The sequence below is a fragment of the Arctopsyche grandis genome, chromosome 4 (assembly GCF_051622035.1).
Source record: "Arctopsyche grandis isolate Sample6627 chromosome 4, ASM5162203v2, whole genome shotgun sequence".
Taxonomy (NCBI): Eukaryota; Metazoa; Arthropoda; class Insecta; order Trichoptera; family Hydropsychidae; genus Arctopsyche; species Arctopsyche grandis.
Genome location: NC_135358.1, coordinates 1,158,765 through 1,179,133, shown reverse-complemented (window position 1 = coordinate 1,179,133; position 20,369 = coordinate 1,158,765). Strand labels below are relative to the sequence as shown.

The 20,369-nt window shown below is 32.6% G+C and overlaps 2 protein-coding genes across 6 annotated transcripts; both read left to right on the top strand.

Moving 5' to 3' along the window:
• Window positions 1-561: 561 nt before the first annotated feature.
• Window positions 562-13,169, top strand: LOC143910307 (uncharacterized). The gene is made up of 9 exons (XM_077428718.1): window positions 562-655; window positions 935-1,285; window positions 2,879-3,080; window positions 5,126-5,289; window positions 11,277-11,434; window positions 11,644-11,851; window positions 11,967-12,173; window positions 12,727-12,862; window positions 12,935-13,169. The coding sequence occupies exons 1-9, from the start codon at window positions 562-564 to the stop codon at window positions 13,167-13,169; spliced, it is 1,755 nt and encodes a 584-aa protein (XP_077284844.1).
• A 3,400-nt stretch (window positions 13,170-16,569) lies between these two features.
• Window positions 16,570-20,310, top strand: LOC143910187 (uncharacterized). Of its 5 annotated transcripts, none has more exons than XR_013260468.1 (3): window positions 16,570-16,726; window positions 16,795-18,998; window positions 19,221-20,310. XR_013260468.1 is itself a non-coding variant. In XM_077428556.1 (2 exons), exons 1-2 carry the CDS (start codon window positions 16,610-16,612, stop codon window positions 17,992-17,994), a joined length of 1,299 nt encoding a protein of 432 aa, XP_077284682.1. In that variant the 5' UTR covers window positions 16,570-16,609; the 3' UTR covers window positions 17,995-20,304. The 5 variants fall into 5 exon arrangements, 3 of the variants coding, with proteins under 3 accessions (XP_077284682.1, XP_077284681.1, XP_077284683.1); XR_013260467.1 differs by having other exon boundaries at window positions 16,795-18,855; window positions 18,900-19,770; XM_077428556.1 differs by having other exon boundaries at window positions 16,813-20,304.
• Window positions 20,311-20,369: the final 59 nt, after the last annotated feature.

Below are 20,369 nucleotides of genomic sequence, written 5' to 3'. Positions count from 1 at the left end.
GAACATAGGACCGACACATTTCTTTTAATTTTTTTAAATTTAATAACATAATATGCCAACACCCATGCGATGATATTTCATCGGATACAACACTAGTCAGTTAATAATAATGATATTTAGTTTATATAGCAATCATATTATGATATATTAGACCCATTATATGATTCCTATTTTCGTCATTATCACTAAAATGAAATTTTCGCTGTTTTTTATGACCGTTCGATATTTTTTCTTCACCGTGGAAAATGTACTGAAGGTGAACGTGGAGCATTATTAAAAAAAATGCTCGAGTGTATACCGGTTTAACTACTCGGCTACTGACTCGTGCTGTATTATTTATTTATCATTTTCCTTTCGTCGAGTGAACGTGCTCGTTCGGTTCTCCCGTGAAAAGATTGCATTGGGAATTGTGTTATACGCTTTGATTTAGTTTAGTTCCCAAATTAAAACAACAATCTTGTTCAAGTGTAGAATTTGAAAAAAATATACTTTTATATAGCTTTTGAAGACGGAAAATTGCGTGAAAATATGAGAATTTCTACCAGAATCCTAATATGTCTTATGGGAGTGTTAGGAAATGCTGGAATATGGGGAGACGCTTCAATAGACACCGTTTCGGTTCACACTTACGGATATTCTAATAGTAAAATTTCAGGTAAATATTTTCATCACTAAATTCAAACGTGTTAATTTATTTTAAAAAATATATATTTGTGAAGAAATGTCTAGAGGAGTGAGTGAGTGAGTGAGTGGACACATTAGCCTTGCGTTTCTTATAAATTTTGGATTGAGAAATACAAACCTTGAACACTCATATTAGAACACGCAGAGTAATGGTTAATATTTGCATAATTAAAACGGAAATGTCGAAATTTCGCATATTATATTTAAGGCAATCAATAAATCAGAAAGTTTTTTGTCATTTATTTTGCAGATTCTAAAAACTGTGCTCGCCCTTGCAAATTCGGCCAAAAACCGAAACGATGTCTCTTCGATTTCAAGGTAGAATTGGTGTACCTGAACGAGAAGGCCGTCTTGGCAATCAACGGACAGGTGCCTGGTCCTCCAATCCAAGTGTGTCTAAACGATTTGGTGATCGTGAATGTGCTCAATAAGTTACAAGGGGGTGAAATTTCTATGCATTGGCATGGGATTGATCAAAGAGGAAGTCCTTTTATGGATGGGGTGCCCATGGTGACCCAGTGTCCAATAACTAGTGGGACCAGCTTCTCATACGCCTTTAGAGCAAACGATGTTGGAACCCACTTTTACCATGCACATTCAGGTACATATTTTTCACTAAACTTGTTTTGAGATGTGGTAATTTTATTAGAGCTGCTTAGAGAAGAGGTGCGTATTGTTAACTCAACAGTACAACACAGTGCTTCTCATTTTTGAGTTTTCTGAGAAAAAAATTGTCATTAATGTTACTATAACTCTTTGAGTGCTGAAGTCTTTTCTGTCAGAGAGATGTAATAAGAATAGAGGGGCCCTTTTGAATAAATAATTGTTGTCAATTTTACGCGGTACGTCTCTATAAATACGCTACATCGCGCGGAATACAATCGGATCAATTTACTTATAAAAATGTATCCCATGTTGTTTATTGTGTGTTTTTGAATGTATTGTGCAATTTTTACCGATGCTTGCCCATCTTGCGAGTAATATAAACAAACATAGAAGTTTTTATCGGACATACGTCGAGCACCAAGCGTCAAATACGACTGATGCTAAAATTATTTAGATCTGTCCGTGGACAGAATGTCACTTGACAACAAAAGAACACCTAAAGCCACTTCTATTAATATTACATTTCTCTGTTTTCTGTTGAAAGCCTGCCATGGTGAAAATTTTGCCAACATTTCCAACTAGAATGATTTAGAAATCCAAGGTATAAGAATTGGAGCTAATCCAAACAAACCCTAGATAACTACCGCTGAGGATTCCGAGTTTTGTAAAGGTGTGTTTAGACTATCTAATATTTATATCTTGCAACAATATAGAATAAACAAAAGAAGTCTATTAATGAATGTATTTTTCCAAAACTAGTTCCATCTTCTTCGTTGTTGTTAAAATGTAATGCTCACAATCTAAATGCCAAGCCACAATCTAAAATACTCGGCAGTTAGGGATTTCCATCGGGAAATTCTGCTACGGTTATAAATTCAGAAATTTCAGTGTAAACCAGTGTTAATAAACGATCACAAATAAATGACACGGATTAGACGACCCATTTTCAATGCATTTTTTTTCAATGCTACCTGCAAAGGCATAGCGGGTAGTATTCTTGTTTACTCTGTACATGCTCAAAATAAACCGCCTGTGGGCGTTCTTCAGGCCCATGGACTAGTTGGCAAAACGCCGATCGGCGTTGGTAAGCATTCAAAGGGTTAATAATATACATATCCAAATAAACAGTAGTCTCATACTCTTATCAAATAGCATTGAACAAAAGCAATATTTTAGTAAAAAAAAATGCACTCGTAAATGTTATTTTCAAACTTAAAAATCCAAGTGGCCAACTACTGTATCAGGACTGGCCAATTACTGTAACAATTTTTATATTACCAGATGTAGTAGTAAAGTATGTATTACATGTGTGAATTCAATTATTGTTTGCTAAAACTACCTTAAAATTGTCTAACGGTGATATACTTATATATAATCGATGATTTAATATGAAAGTCTTTCAGTTGAAAATCAAACAGAATCTGGAATATTTAACAATATTCAACAATTATTGCTCAAAGTGCTCAGCTTTAAGAAGGGAAAGACATCAAACAGCACTGACACATTTATTACGCTCTAGTAATTATTGTCTTTCGAGAAGTCGAGACGTTTTGAAACCGAAATCATCGTACATATTTACCGTTTTCAGTATCGCAACAATTGGATGGACTTTTTGGTTCACTTGTCGTGAAACAACCAGCTCCTTTAGAACCGGCTTCCTCACTATACGACCACGACAGGAGTGGCGAGGATGTTGTCCTCGTGTCTGCAGGAACTTCCGGTTTTGAAAGTACTACTCCAGTAAATTTAATGATCGATGGCCACGATGGAAACTCAAACGATTTTAGAAGGTTTGTGTTTTATTTGACATACTTTCTTTCATAGATTTATTAATATTATCAATGAGTGGTTTATTCATAAAATTTTACTACGAAGAATACATATGTACATATGAAAGTCAATAGTAAATAACAATTTCAAAGAGAAATGTTTATATCCCGACTCTCGATAATAGCAAAATTTTATTAGGTTCATTTAACAGTCTACAAATTGTATTGCTAACTAGATTTAGATGGCGTCTTTCCAATTTATTTTAATGAGCTCCTTCAGAATGTAGAAAACCGTTTTTCTTACCAATTTTATTGTCAGAATGAAAGAAAAAGTGAGGAGGTAGATTCGTCAGTGACCTACACTGGTGAAGAGATTTCTCTTTCACGTCGGATCCTCAAAGTCAATGTCAAGAGAAAAACGGAACAATATTCTCGGTGGATAGAAGAGCGACTGGTTTACCTCAATACATACATACATACATATATATTTACTTTCACTTTATTTTGTTATAATATAATATGTAGTTATAAAAATATATGTAGGTACGTATTGGTCATTACTGCGATAATCCAAATCCCCGAATAAAATATGACTTTAGAATTTTTCGATCTTAGCTAAAAATTTTACTGAACAAAATCAAGAGATAAACCATCCTAATTTTGTTGGAGAATGTTTTAAAATTTTAAAAAAGGTTTCGATTGTATTAAAGGTTAATTTTTGGTTTTTTGTTTAATAATATTTTGGGCCTTCGAATTTACAAGTCCATTTCGTTTTTCCAAAGATTTCAGTTTTGAGGCCGACAATCGGTATTTCTATGAACTTGCAACAAATTCGATTTATTTCTATTAAATTGTCCGCTTCTTATTACAACTGAATTACTAAAGGAACCAACATTTTTAAATTGTTCAGTCTTGCAAGTCCCTCTGATGAGAAAATCGGTAATTATTCATTTGAGAATCATCACAAGCAAAAATGTTGATCTATTATGAATACATTTATACATAAACATAAGTATGTATGTGCATATAAGGACTTTTGAAGATACTCTTCTTCGAACATTGACCCATTGCTCATATTCTACACCAGACGTTCTCAAACATCCGAAATTTACTTGTATATGTATATGTATATATTGAATAAGGATAATATTTTATTATTATATTAAGTCATCTGTTATCTCTAAATTAAATTAAGCTCTTGAATATATTGAATTTGATATTTATATTTAATTGTTAATATGAAAAAAAGGTAAAAACTACCTACCTACCTACATATAAACAATATAAAACACCAATAGAAAAATCAATTAATTAACTAAATAAATTTTCAATAGATGGCGATAAATGCTCAGAGAAGTATTTCCCTAGAGGAAACATTGGTAGCAAACAGTATATATATATATATATATAGAAGATTTTCGATCATCTGTTATTATTATGTACTTTTTGTTGACAGTGTTTTACAAGTCGAATCGAAACGATTATTATAGTACGGCGAGCGTTATCTCACACAGACACATATTATATATTTGATAAAAAATTAAAAGCATGTTTTGAAAATTATCGAGCGCTCCTATTCGTGAAAATTTCCATTTCGAGCTTTGTTTACAAGTAATATGTAAAACAGACAATGTATATGCTATATGAAATTTTTTTTAACATGATCATTCCTGATATTAGATTCATATTGTTATTTTATCGTGACGGCCTTTTTCGAAGCGATGTGAAATTAATATCAGAAAAATTAAACAATTATTCTACTCTTACTTTATAAAGCAATAATGTTTTATTCAATTTAAAATTTCACAGAATAATATAAAAGAGTAAGCGCGAACCGAACAAGAATGAGCATCTACATATGTATAGTAGATTCGATTTGAATTTTCACTTTTTTAAGTTGTACAATAGTAATACAGACACCTGATTTTGTTGAAAGAGAAAGTCTACCCTAGACCATAGCGATCTATCGAAATTGATCGGATCGTAGAAGAAAGTTCATGATGGATTGTGTGTCATTTTAATTTATTTTTTCTCAATGTAGATATGTGTATTTGGAACGGTTTCAGATTTTTTGTCAACGGCGGGTCAAGGTACCGCGTCAGAGTCATCAACGCCATTCCCCTCGATTGTCCGATAATGATCAGCCTGCAGAATCATCAAATGACCATCCTCTCATCAGACGGCAGACCGGTGAAACCAGCCGTCGTCGAATCGTTTTTATTGCATCCAGGTGGGTAATTCACCGTGTCGTATTTTGCGGCTGTTAAAAATTCCACTTTCGAGATTTGTCTAAAGGTCAAGTACACCATTTTCAAAACGCCTCTGCCATAAGCAGCTTGTCCGGTAAAATACGCCATTGTCGTTATTGTAATACTCTCACTTTTCATTCTGTTATCGAAACTTTCGCCATACGGTCATCTTTGAATGGATTTTCGATCGTCGGCTTTTATTGTTTAGTTGATTGTAAATTTAATTGATATTTTCACCTCAATTAGTAAGAATGACTGGGGCTTTTTTACACGTTTGATGTTGTGATGACTCGGTAAGATTGCTTTCAAGAGGTTAAAATTAGCCAATTAACCAAAAGGATGATATATATACATATATAAGATGGTGCTCATGTTAATAATATAATAAGATGGTGCTCATGTGTCATAAAATTAATAATCACACATTATCCGATAAATTTTACCTCTGAAATGATTTAATTACTTGATTTATTTCGACGAGAGAAACAATTGAAGAATAAAAAAATCCGTTTGATGTGACCGACAACACCCCGGGTTAGCAAAAATCATTGGATCACACATACTAATACATGATATATTCTCAGTAACTGCGCATTACAGGGAAGTAAAAATAATAATTCTTTGATTTTTTTTCGATCTTAGTGCGTATCTTCGTAAGTCAAAATATCTTCGACAAACAAAAGTCGAGGATTACCTGTATGTGATTGTTGATGATCTAATTTTAGGTCAATCTCGAAAATTTATTTAAATTGTGCATGTTCTGTTTTAACTTTCAATATTTAATTTTAATTTTAATATAATGATTATAATTTTATTTTGATACTTGAATTTAATTTTAATATAATAATAATAGTTTTAATTTTGATATTTAATTTCAATTTTTAAATTTAATTTTTATTTCGATATTTTGTACGCTACTGGTTTTAAAAGTTGGCCTGTGGGCCGTTCGTTGGCTTGGTGCGTACGCACCATAAGATGGTGCTCATGTTCACGAAAAACTGGTAGAAATATGTAATTTTGTCGTTGGTTATTGTTTTAGTTTAAGCGAATAGTAACTACATACATATATCGTAGCCAATAACTGTAGCGTTTTTATTATCACTATTTTCTATCATGTCATTTATAATTCTCTTCAACGTTTGTAATTTAGTATTTAATTTAGCCAGCAGCATAGCTCGGTCGTTAAGCTTCTGCTTAGCGTCGAGAAGGGGCCAGGTTTGTTCCCAGGGCCGGGCCTCGAATGAAAATGAATTTTTCAGAGTATGCTGTTGGTTAGACCTGGATTTGTGACTTCAGGTTGATCGTTTCTCTATCAGAGTTTGCCAATTTTCTCTGATTTCATTGTTGAAACGGTTCCCGGAAAAAAATGGCTAAAATCCCTGCTATACGATATGTCACCTATAATTTGTTATTAATTAATGTGCAATAAATAAGTTTTTGTACAAATTGATAGATGTCTCATTGATTTGCGAGTTTTTCAGTGTCTCGTAATTCAGTGATTTATATAAAAATGCTGCATTGTAATTGTAATTTGTAATTGGCCAGGAAGGCGCATTGGGGTTTACCTGTAAGGCCTTCCTGGTATATATGTAAAAAAAAAAGAAAAGAAAAGAAAAAGTATGATCGGAAATCAGTTTGAAGTTGACTCTGGTTTAGTATACGTTTTCTAAACCGATTGTCCTAAGAGTAAGTCTGTCTTATTTATTATTACTTTTAGGACGGAAGAGAAATTATTCATTACTAGATATGTATTATACATATATGGTAAACAGATTATTCACCAAAAAGCGATCACTAAAATCTCGATCACGGAACATCTAGCACTAGAGTTTTCGTTAGTACAAAATTTCCCTATTTGAATAATAAATACATATATGTAGGTGCATTCACTTCAATTAATTTAAAGAATAATATGCTAAAATTTTACGATTAATATGAAAAATATAAATATAAATATAAATTAACAGTTACCACACCGTGAAGAGCGAGTAAAAGAGGTGTTTTGCAAAATTTCCTATCAATGGCGTTGTAGAGAATTTTCATAGTAACTTTCGTTTTTGATCAATGGAATTGTAAAAGTAATGTCAATTGCTTTTCAATTCAAAATCATTGGCGCATGCTACACAATCAATACGGATCGTGATTTTAGTATCGTCGATTACAAAACAACTCGGATACACTACTAATTATCAGGATACTAACCTTTTACACTATCAATACGGAGTTTGATACGCGTGAAACTGTTAATAATATTGATACTGTAGCATGCCCTATTCTCTCATAGAAGAGGCGTCATTATTAGTATTGACAGCAGGTGAGCAATTGTTGACACCCATCAATGATTCTGCTTCATGACAAACTTAAGGTGGTTTGAAAAAATATGAACCTTCGACTTATGGTCCGTACGCACCAAACAAACGACGATTTTGGGCCAACTTTTAAAACCAGTAGCGTACAAAATATCGAAATAAAAATTAAATTAAAAAATCGAAATTAAATATCAAAATTAAGCTAAAGAGCGAGATTGAGCTTAAATTAGATCATCGTTGATGTTTTGAATTACAACAATGTTTTGAATTACGACGATACGCATTACAACCAGAGAAATATTATAATTTCTCTGATTACGAGCGAAAAAACCTTGTTGTTATTTCTTATTAAAAGTCGTCACGATATTTTGTCGTCACTGTGTTTCCGCCATCGATGAAACATTTAACAAAAAAAATTTCGGTGATTTGTCAAAGGGTTTTTTTGTCTTTCGTCGAAATAAAATTAATAATCACACATTATCCGATAAATTTTACCTCTGAGATGGATTTAATTATTTGATTTATTTCGACGAGAGAAACAATTGAAGACATTATCCGATAAATTTTACCTCTGAAATGATTAATTGATTTATTTCGACGAGAGAAACAATTGAAGACTAAAAAAAATTCGATTGATATGCCGACAACGCACCGGATTGCGACCATCGCTCGGTCACCCATACTAATACATGAGATATTCTCAGTAACTGCGCATTACGGGGAAGTAAAAATAATAATTCTTTGATTTTTTTTTCGATCTTAGTGCGTATCTTCGTAAGTCAAAACATCTTCGACAAACAAAAGTCGAGGATTACTTGTATGTGATTGTTGATGATCTAATTTTAGGTCAATCTCGAAAATTTATTTAAATTTATTCAAATATCAAAATAATTTTATTTTGATATTTGAATTTAATTTTAATATAATAATAATAGTTTTAATTTTGATATTTAATTTCAATTTTTAAATTTAATTTTTATTTCGATATTTTGTACGCTACTGGTTTTATCCTGCTGGTTAAAACGTTGGCCCAAAATCGTCGTTGGTTTGGTCCGTACGCAGCATTATGTATACTTTTAAGCAGTGCCAGCCTTACACCCTATGGCACCCTCGGACAATTTTTTTCTAAGCGCCCCCTGGTAAAAAAATTAAAAAATGGGTTACCATCCTCCTTTATCCGGGCTTGGGACCGGCAGAAAGGTGGTTAACAAGGTTTCCTAACCCCATTGGGGAGTTAAAAATACATAAACAAATTAATAAAATTATATTTCAGAAGTGAACTTTCCGAGCCAGTTTTTTGGCAAAATCTTTAATTAAAACTGAAAAATCAAGATTTTCAGCGATCATTTTCTATCATTTTTAATAGACTGAGTTCCCAAACTGGAAAGTCTATTTTGCGACACCGTAGACCAGGGATAAGTTTTAATTAATATAAGTTTCGAAAAACTACGTTCACCACTTGCTACAGTTATAGGCAATGTCAACAAAATTCGCATAGCAACCCAAATGTTCGGATATAATTCTTGTAAATGTTGTTTTATGAAATTTAATACAACGAGTGGATTAGTTTTACCTTTTATTTGAAAGATAGGCTTTTTAACTAATAAGTTCATCTCAAAGCTCATAACTAATGATATCAGATTTTGAATTCGTGGTGAGCTTAATTTGAAGATTGGCACAATATTTACGAAGTTCGTTTCTTTCTCTTTAGATTGTTTACAAAATACAAAAAAACCCCACGTCTTTGAATATTCGTTCAACTGCTCGAATCTTTGTTTCATCGACACAAATGTTAAGGATTAAGAGAGGATTAAAAAACTCGACCTCTAACTATTTCTCAGGACAAATGATTAACTCGTTTTGTGTATTTTCGTCAAATTGCCGTTTCACTTTTTAATTGTTTAAATACCGACTATATTTGTAATTCTACTGCTAAATCTTTAGCTGAAACTTACTATTGTTGCGTAAGGGTGGGTGGAGGATCCAAGTAAAAGGCCAACAGTCGTTTCACAGGATTTATTGATGATTAAGGAGATACACGCACTGGCAGTGCTCAGTCCAGAATGACATGATATCGCCTACGTACCGCCTTATAAAGGGTAGATCTCTCAGGACGTCTAATCTGTTTACCTGTTGTATAGTCACGTATTCGGATATGTATTTCCACGACATTGGGTCTCCCCGTACCGATTCTGAGAAAGGACTAATAACGGTCATTGTTTAGCCTAAATGCACTTAGAGTCCAGATATAATCCTGGAAGTAAGTGCAAGCACTTAGTTAATCCGATAACAGATATCCGTTGGTCTAAGTGCAAGCACTTAGTTAATCCGTTAACAGATAACCCTTAAACGGTCCATAGTCTCTGGGATTCTATTCGCTTAATCCGCGGCGTACGTAACACTATTTTAGCTTCCCATCATGTGTCAAATTATTTTTTTAAGGAATATAATTGCACGTGATCAGTAGTTAGAATCTTCCATCGATATATTGAAGCTGAAAATAGTTTGTGATGTTACAGAAGATTTCTCAGCGTCATATAGCACAAGATTTAAACTGTGGATGCCACAGTGAAATGTGAAACAAATTTTTTTGATAAGCATAATGTAATATAAATAGGAATGCGCCTTCGCCCAATGAATATAATTCGCCGAGTACAAATGTTTGAACTTAGGCGCCTATAGGCGCCTTTAGCGTTCTTATCTGAAATTTTGTAGCGCCTTCGGCGCTCTTCATTTAAGTTTCGAAGCGTCTTCAGCGCATCAAGTGGCGCCCTGACTTACTAGGCGCCCTCGGGCGATGCCCGACCCAGCCCCCCCTAAAACCGGCACTGCTTTTAGGTAAAGTTCATGCATATTATAAGAGTTATTACTGTCTTGATCAATTGCCAGTAGTTTTTACAAGGCTCTTTTTATTACAGTTTTTTTTTATTCTTCTGACTGATATTTTTTTTCAAGGACGTCAGAGTAGTTTTGAATTGTAAATTTTGATTAATTTTTCAATATACATGAATTAAATATCATTGGATTATTACGCACATTGCGATCGCCCAAAAGACCATTTTTGTCATGAAAATCGCGAATACGGAATATTTGGCACTCGAATTCTCGTTAGTATGATAGTTATCATTAGTATGATGGACTTGTCGGCTGCTAGGTGTTTCGTTATATAGATTTTAGTGACTTTTGGGCGAGCGTTTTGTGAGCAATGATCACCGAACCGAATTAAAAGTCGATACCGATATCGGTTTGAAATAAAAACGGCTCTACGTATTACAGTAACATAATTGAAGCCAAAATCAGTATACTTATTTCAAACAAGCAGGAAGTCACACTAAAAAATGTGTAAAACATAAATAAGGTTGTAAAAATCTAACTAAACTAATTTTGTTATGCTAAATACATGTATTTGATATTATTAAAATATAAGTTCTCTTATCATTATTTTAAAATTTTATCACTTATAAAATAACATATTGTTGTCTGTGGGATTTAAAATTAAGAAGTTCGATAGGTTGGCGACCACTGGTCTAAAGGTTCTAAAAGGAAACTTTAAACTTTGGATAAGATTGGAGTACAGCTAGAATTGTAGAAGGAGCAAACAAACAGGAATTATGTATAAATATGTATATATATTAATAAACATTTAATTTAATTTTTAGGCGAACGAGTTGATTTTATACTGGATGCTAAAAATCGTCCTTCTACCTATGGATTCTACGTAGACGGATTGAATAAATGCAAAAGTTTACATCAACATGGCTTAATTATGTATGATGGTTCAAACTCCACCGAATTGGAGTCAATCGATAACGTTGAGGTATATTTGCATTTATTTATAATAAAATAATATTTCTTTTGGATTTATAGTATAAAATAGATTATATTAAAGAGTAACAATATATTACACAAGTGAAAGTGATATAGTGGTGTATGATTTAGTACTGTATTATAAACTTTACAAAGATAAAAATCAAATTAGTATCGCGAGGGACTTAGAAAGCGTTGAATGGTTTTATTGGTTTACAGCCGGTGCTAATATCTGAGGAAGTAATTTCCGGACAGTATTTATACGATTCTACAAGTACTCCAGCTGACGTGACCGTTTCTCCAGTTGCTGAACAGTCAGTGTACTTGCAGATAGATGCAAACACTATCAATATCAACGACGACGACAGCGAGTTCAGATATTTGAGTGATGCTATGCCGGTTCCCCCATTTTATCCAGCAGAGTTGTGTAAATAAAACAAATTGATTTAGATCTATATCTTTTTCATATCTTTCCCGGATTCATTTATTGTGTAAATAACGAGTCCTTATGTATGTATGTACATATTATATGTATGTTGTAGCCATGGATCACAAACTAGTGAGTGCTGTACAGATTAATGGTAAAAGCTTCTTGTATCCCAATTCTCCATTGTTGACTCAGCCAAAGGATGTTATCAAAAGAACGATTTGTAATGTCGGTAGTGAATTGAAAGTCAAAGATATGGAATGCGTTCATGTCCTCGACGCTGAACATAAATCTACTTTGGAATTGATTATTGTAGATGAAGGTAAATAAAATTCCACTTAAAATTTGTTTTAGTAATAATATAATTATAATTTTCGGTTACCATTTATTTCCTGGTCATTAGAAAAATAACACTCAACATGGTTAGTATAAAAGTTTCAGGCCAAAGCCTTAAAATCTAAAATACTTCATATACATATATTTTAATATTATATTATTCATCTTTTTATTCCTATGCCCATTTGTATAGTATATTGACTTAATTTATGTTTCCATAAATTTTTTTGAATATATATGTCATGCTATAAATGCAGTGCTGGCCTTACATCCGATGGCGCCCTCGGGCAATTTTTTCTAAACACCCTTAGAAAGAACTTTGGCGCTCTAATCTAAAATTTTGAATGGCTTTTGGCGTTCTAATTTTGAATTTTAAAGCGCCTTTGGCACATCGTTCGGCGCTCTAACTTAATAAATAAATGTTATTAATATTGGTAATAAAATTAATTATTATTTAAAAAACCCAGCCTCAATAAGGGAAAATGTCTGGGAAAGGAGGATGTACATATGATAACCCTATATAATGGTAATTTTTCCAGGATTTCACAGTGATGTATCCAAGACGTTTCATTTGCACGGGAATCCTATGTATGTTCTGTACACTTCTCCCGTGTATACAAACGGTATTACTATAGATGATATCAAGAAATTGGATGCCAACAACAATATTAAAAGGTAATGTTTTAAAATTACAATTATATTAAGTATAATGCATAATATTTATATTGATGTCAAAATATATTTTAGGAATCTCTTGAATCCTCCGAGAAAGGATACTATATTAGTTCCGAATAAGGGATTTGTGATTGTTCGAATTGTCGCTGATAATTTAGGCACTTGGTTATTAGAGTGTCGTTCTTGTGGAGTATCTTCACTACCAACGGCCATAATCATAACGGTCAATCCTAATTTGCCGAATAAAGTTGTCAAGGTATTGCCCAAGTGTGGCAATTTCAAAAAACCAGACACGTTACTAGCTTAAAAATATTTTCTACCATTAAATTATTTCAGTTTAAGTCTTATTTATAAAATTTTTCAATGTTTATTTCTTTCAAAATTATTTATTTTATTTAACTTTTGGGAGGTGAAATATAGTAAAAATATTATGTATGAGAGTTGTTGTTACATACCAAAGAAACGCTCAAAAGTATTTTACACATTAGAAAATATTGATGAATGTGTATTTTGATTGCACGATTACATAAAATAAAAAATAATTAATAATAGAAATTTTTTTACGAGAATTGTGCTCAATATTTTGTAATTGAAAAGTTTTAAATTTTGACTGATTAATCAAGAGTGAAAAATAGTTCAAATTGGACTATTAATATTTTTATTAAATATTCCGCATGTTTGTAATGTACATATGTAAGTGTCCCTCAAGTTTACTGATTTAGTTTTTTTTCAGAGTAAAATAGAATAGAATTACTATAATTGTTAAAATTATTCATCCTAGATATTCTTAATTAGAATTATATATTTTATAAGTATATTTTTTAATTCATTAGAATATAAGTATAGTTACATTACATACTATTTATGTACATTCATACCAAGTAAATATTTGTATATTAGTGTTATCTATTTATTTTTTGTATTTTGTGAATGTGTGTAATACCTAGTAATCTGTAATAATAGATATAAATTATATTATATAATAAATTAAATTATGGTAACCATTTTTTTATCTAGTTTAATTTCACATGCTCAACCAAAAGTAAATAAAATATATCAGCACAAAAATAATAAACAGATAAAAAATTATTGTTTTAATGCCAATTGACTTTAAATTAATATACATTTATATGGCTACCAATTAAAGTTACTATGGGAGTAGGGCGAGTAAGACTACTGGGTAATACACAACTATTTATTTCGACAGCCGGGAAGGAAGTAATTGTTTACCGGAGAAGCACTGGCCAACCGATGGTTTTACGGCCAGTAATTCGGGGCTGCCACAGTACATATGTACTATCGAAGACACGATAGATACTTAGTAATCTTACAAGGTTCTCATTTTTGAACTTCTAAATTCAAGTAGCTAATGATTTTAGTATAAAAAACGGCTTTAATTTTTATTTCACCTACTGTGGGTGAAATTAAACGATTATATGTATGTAGGTGTTTGTTTACACAATGGCCGAGGGATAATTTTGGTTGAAATAACAATTTTTACAAGTTATATCTTACGCCATTTGTGTTCCAACTTTGAAATGGCATAAAAGAAGTGTTACGAGTGTGTATGAGTTAAGGTCTGTTCATACCTATCCAGCACGACCCGAATCCTGCAAGTACGGACAGTATTCTTTAGTACATTCTGTATGGACGCGCATGAATGCGTCAATTCGCATGCGCGAATGGAGTATGAATACGTCCATATAATGTACCAAAGAATACTATCCGCACTTGCAGGACACCTGCAGGATACGGGTCGTGCTGGATATGTATGAACAGAGCTTTATTCGAACATAAGGAATTGAGATTTGAAGTTTTCCCATCATCATCATATGTATATATATAATATCGATATTCTATCTGTCTGTGTCTGTGTAAGATAACGCTCGCCGTACTACATAAAATAGTCGTTTCGATTCTACATACATATGTACATATTTTAAAATATTTTATTTTTACATATATACCAGGAAGGCCTTACAGGTAAATCCCAATGCGCCTTCCTGGCCAATTACAAATATGTACATCATAGCTAAACCACTGTCAACAAAACGTACGAATAGAACAACAAAATGTAAAAAACTTCTATACATACTGTTTGCTACAAATGTTTCCTCTAGACAAATAGATGGCGCTAAGTCTTTGAGCGTTTACCGCCATCTATTGAAAATTTATTTATTTTTCTATCGGTGTTTTATATTGTTTATATGTGGTAGGTAAGTAGTTTTTTTTTCATATTAAACAATTAAATATAAATATTAAATTAAATATATTAAAAAGGCATTTGAAAAAAATTCGACAGCATGCGGATCCAACACAGGATCGATAAATTACTTTTATTTATTTTTATTTAATAACTTAATATGCCAACACACATACGATGATATTTTATCTGGTACAACACTAGTTATATATATACCACTGAAATGAAATTTATTTATTCATTTAAAGTTTGGACCATTATAGTATTACAGGAATTCCTAATGCGCCACAATAGTCACAAATATAACAGAAAAGAAACAAAATCATAACAATAGAAATTAGGCATGATAAAAACAAAACATATATACACAAACAACTAATAATAATAACAACACATTTAACATAATCATAAAAAATAATAAGCTATAAAATAGCGAATAATAATAATTACAAATTATAAAAAACAAAGAAGGGAATTCTTATAAAAAGAAAAATAAATATATAACATACATATGTATATACACAGATAAAAATACATTTATTTATCATAAATCATAAAAAAAACAATAGCAGATAACATCAAAATATCAAATAATAAAATATAACATAAGAAATGTCTTGCACCTACAGCCAGTTCCAATAAATAAGAACCAATTACAAATACAAAACATCCCTGTGAGGCCCAAATGGAAGAGAGTAAATCAAAATTCCACTCAAATCACAATCAATCATAAATAAAAATATAGTAATTGTTAACTTGAACTTGAACAATATCCTAACGAATACCACTGTAGAGGCCCTATGACATGGTCGAGTTTGGGTCACCATTCTGTAAGCCCCCCTTTAAGGTCTGTTCATACCTATCCAGCACGACTCGTATCCTGCAGGTGTCCTGTAAGTGCGGATAGTATTCTTTGGTACATTATATGGACGTATTAATACTCCATTCGCGCATGCGCATTGACCCCTTGACGCGCGTCCATATAGAATGTACTAAAGAATACTGTCCGTACTTGCAGGATTCGGGTCGTGCTGGATAGGTATGAACAGACCTTTACACGGGCAGGATGGATTTGATCAGCACCGTGCCTGCGCCGGCTAGTACTAGGTGCTGTGTTGTATGGGTGGGTATGCAACGTTTCAGACGGGCCGGATGAATCCTAACTGGCGCAGTCACGTTACCGGTCTAAACCATCCTGCCTGTGTAAAGCCAGGCTAAGATGGGATCGATTTGAATATGTTGGTGGCAACTTCTTCACTTCCTTGGTTCCTTCCCGCCTGCCATATTAAGCTCCCTACACACGGGCGATATATGGCAGCGGTTTATCGCCCGTGTGTGGCGGGCTTTTCTTTTAATTCTTTTCGCCCCTAAACCATCAAGGCACAGCATTTATATCACAGGCTTTTTATTTTTAGCTTGGTTGTAGGTGTCAATATCTGAGGGTTACTGAAAATCAGAAATTGTGTCAAATTATCACAATGATGGCAGTTGTACTGTAATATGTGACGTTGGTAGCCATGAGAATTGACATTTGACATTTTAGAATGGAGAGGGAATGTCGACTTTGTTTGCTCTCAATACAGGCTTCGTCATCCATTTATATACATAATAATGGGACGGATTCAATTGCAGAATGCATCCGGAATTGCTGTCAGCTCCAGGTGAGGAATTTTAAAAATTCCATGACAAAATCATTTAGTCACCAAATAAAGTTAGTAATATATTACAGGTGGATAAAAATGGCAAGTTAACAGACGTAATATGCTTATCGTGTGAATCGAACTTAAAACTTTTCAATAATTTCAAAACATTGTGTATGCAAAATGACGAAATAGCAAGGCAGAGATTGGGTGAATGTTTGGATATTAAACAGGAAGAAGTTTTATTGGACGATTTAATCCTTGGATACGATTATGATTCACAACCATATAATGCAAACGAAAGTGACTTGGAATTAGGTAAACACAAAGACATAGGTTCAAATACTGATGATATAATTTCTGAAAATTCTGATAGAAATTGCGAAACACTGCACAAATGCGAAAGCTGTTCAGACTATTTCCCTTCAGACCTGTCTTTAAACCGGCATACTTTTGAACATCACACCGAAGAAAACAAATACAAATGCTTCATCTGCTTAAAGTACTTCATATCAAACCAACATTTAAAAGATCACATCAGGAGTCACACTGGGGAGACGCTGTTCAAATGTGAGATTTGCTCAAAGCGTTTCAAGACAAATCGGGACTTCAAATTTCACATGAGACATCACAATGGAGAAAAACCGTATAAATTTGAGACTTGTTCGGAATCTTTCTTTATGAATTGGCACTTGAAACAACACACGAAGCAGCATACCGGAGAAAAGTCTCACAACTGTGAGGTCTGCTCTAAGTGCTTCGTGAAGAAAAGTGATTTGAAACAGCACATGAGCATCCACACTGGAGAAAAGCTGTACAAATGTAAGATATGTCTAAAATGTTTCAAATCAAACACTTATTTGAAGATTCACATGAAAAATCATATAGATAAATATCACAAATGTGAGACGTGTTTGAAGAGTTTCACAAGGAAACACGACTTAAGGCGACATTTAAAAAATCATGCCAAGGAAAAACACATGAAAAATCACTCTGAAGAGAGGACGCACAGATGCGAGGTCTGTTCGAAGTGCTATATAAAACACTATCATTTGAAACAACACATGAAACGGCACATTATAGATGAATCTCACAAATGTGGGACGTGTTTGAAGCGTTTCATAGGGAAAGACAGCCTAAAGCAACATTTAAAAAGAGGGATTTGTAAAAAAGATTCATTAATTCATTCTGGGGTGACGCAACCCAAGTGCGAAATCTGTTCGATGTATTTCTTAACGAATGAATGGTTGAAAAAACACATGAAATATCATTTTAAGGATGTTTTGTAGCCAAGTATGATTTGGAGCGGCATATGATGCATCATATGTATTAAGGATGTCGCTCTATGTGATTAAGCTCATTCCACCACAAATCTCTTATTATTCTAAAATAATATCCGTTTTACCTTGGCCTGATTTTAAACGCATTGAAAATGTTTGGAGCCTCTCATCATCAATCTAATTGCCATCAAACACGTCTACTTCCATCTAACGGTGGATGCAAATATATAATTACATCGCACATGACTTCTGATAAATAAAGAAATTTTTTTTTTGACCGGATCAAAAATGAATGCTTAAAGCAAAATTTGTACGTTACTTATGGCTAATTAAATTGATTTACTCTCTTCATATTTAGTCTTTTTAATTCATACCAGGAAAGCCTAACCATAGGTAACTCCAATGCGCCATGCTTCCCGGCCAGAAACATACATTTGATGCAAATATTATTAGTATTATACAAAGTTTATAAATACGTATCAATTAATATACACAGAGACATCTATGGTCAAATTTGAAAATTTTGAGCATTTTTAACAATTCAGCGAAATTCGAGATTGGTGAAAACTCGAGGTTTGCAAGAAAATGGATAAGGTTGCCAATTTGTTGGAACCGTTTCAATGAAAATCAGATAAATTGGCAAACTCTATAGGAAGCGATCGACCTGGAGTCCCAAATCCAAGGTCTGGCCAGCAGAAACCAGTGGGATTTGAACCCGTGACCACTCTGTTCAAAGCATTATATGCTAACCACTAGTCTATTCTGCTGGTTAATACAATAAATATAATTTCAAAAGTTTGATAAACCCATAAGAAAAGTTATAAGATTATTGGGTTTAAGTCTCTTGTACTTTCAACAGATTCCTTTGAGGTGATTCTGCTTTGTGCTAATGTTTTTATCTAATTGTATTGGAGTCCCAGTTTATTTTTATTTTTATTACAATCGATGTAAACTCGTCATTACAGATCGCTCCAATGCGACGAGTGTACGAGAATGGTCAGTCAACGTATGCAGTACGTACAATGAACATAGAATACAATAATTAATCAAGTACAGAAATAATAATCATAGAGACATCTATGGATTATTTTTAAATTTTGTGCAAAATTTTTATACACATAATAAACACGAAATTATAGAGACATCTATAGATTTCAGATTTCTGTATATAATTTCTAAAAATTATACACACAGATTTTTGTGACAACAGGAAATGATCTATTACCAATTTTCAGGAACCGTTACAACAATGATCAGATAAAATTGGCAAACTCTGATAGAGAAACGATCGATTTGGAGTCACAAAACCCCCAAATCTAACCAGCAGTTTGACGAGTCGAACCATCGATCGCAGTGGTGCTAAATATATACGCTACCATTAAGCCAAACTGCTGGCTAAAGAAGTTGATATAGTTCTTACCCATTAATATATAATATTTCTCCAAGCGTTCTGAATATATGTAGTGGTGCCAGCTTAGTGGTTCCATAGTCAATATCTGGCATGTATTGGCCATTTGGAGTTGTTACATATGAAATGTCAGTAATGATACTTTATACAGTATAGATGCTTTATACAGACACAGTACCTGCAAATAGCCACTACCTTATATAATAGAAATACTTCCATGGTCAAAAAAACATGATTATCTGAATTTCAATTCATCATACAATAATTTTAGCCCAAAATATTATGTATTAATAGACTTTTGTTGTGATTTGAAATATAAGTTTGATATTGTTTTGTTTATTTGGCTTCATATTAATAAAGTCTTTGTGTTTGGTTTCGTTCTGAGTTAAATTTGATGGACAAGGGATGGGAAGTCATTCATAAGTGAAACAATTCAAATATATTATAAAAATCTTTGTTTGTAATGGCAGACATGTAATTTGATTTGCATCAATGACTCAAATAACATTTCACATGTTTTGCACGCAATAATATAAATACATTGCATCAACTTAACTAAAAATAGACTTAAAGATCACAAGTTATTTAACAATAGGTATTTATGGCTCCCGCTAAAACTTTGCATACATATATTATAATATAATAAGTATATTCATTTCACAACTTGATTCGACGCCATAATTAATTAAAAAAAAAAAAAACATTTTTTTCAATTTAATACGATAGAAATAATTTAAGACACTTTACTATTGACTTGAAAATGCATTTGGAAATGCACTCTCATCTAAACTGCAATTACTTTTTATAATTAATATTTGTTTCAACATACAAACTTTTACACTATTTATTACATACATAATAGTCACTTAGATGTATGCTATCTTATTGCACATCGACATATAAATATATTTTTTTGCAAACATTTTGGTTTTTGATTATACATAAAATTTGGCTAGGCAATGAATAGGTGAATTAA

Coding starts and splice junctions, on each gene's coding strand:
- LOC143910307 (XM_077428718.1), top strand. CDS start 562: ATGGGAGTGTTAGGAAATGCTGGAATATGGGGAGACGCTTCAATAGAC. Junction 11,435..11,643: donor AGTCAATCGATAACGTTGAG/GTATATTTGCAT, acceptor ATTGGTTTACAG/CCGGTGCTAATATCTGAGGA. Junction 12,174..12,726: donor ATTGATTATTGTAGATGAAG/GTAAATAAAATT, acceptor TAATTTTTCCAG/GATTTCACAGTGATGTATCC.
- LOC143910187 (XM_077428555.1), top strand. CDS start 16,610: ATGGAGAGGGAATGTCGACTTTGTTTGCTCTCAATACAGGCTTCGTCA. Junction 16,727..16,794: donor GGAATTGCTGTCAGCTCCAG/GTGAGGAATTTT, acceptor AATATATTACAG/GTGGATAAAAATGGCAAGTT.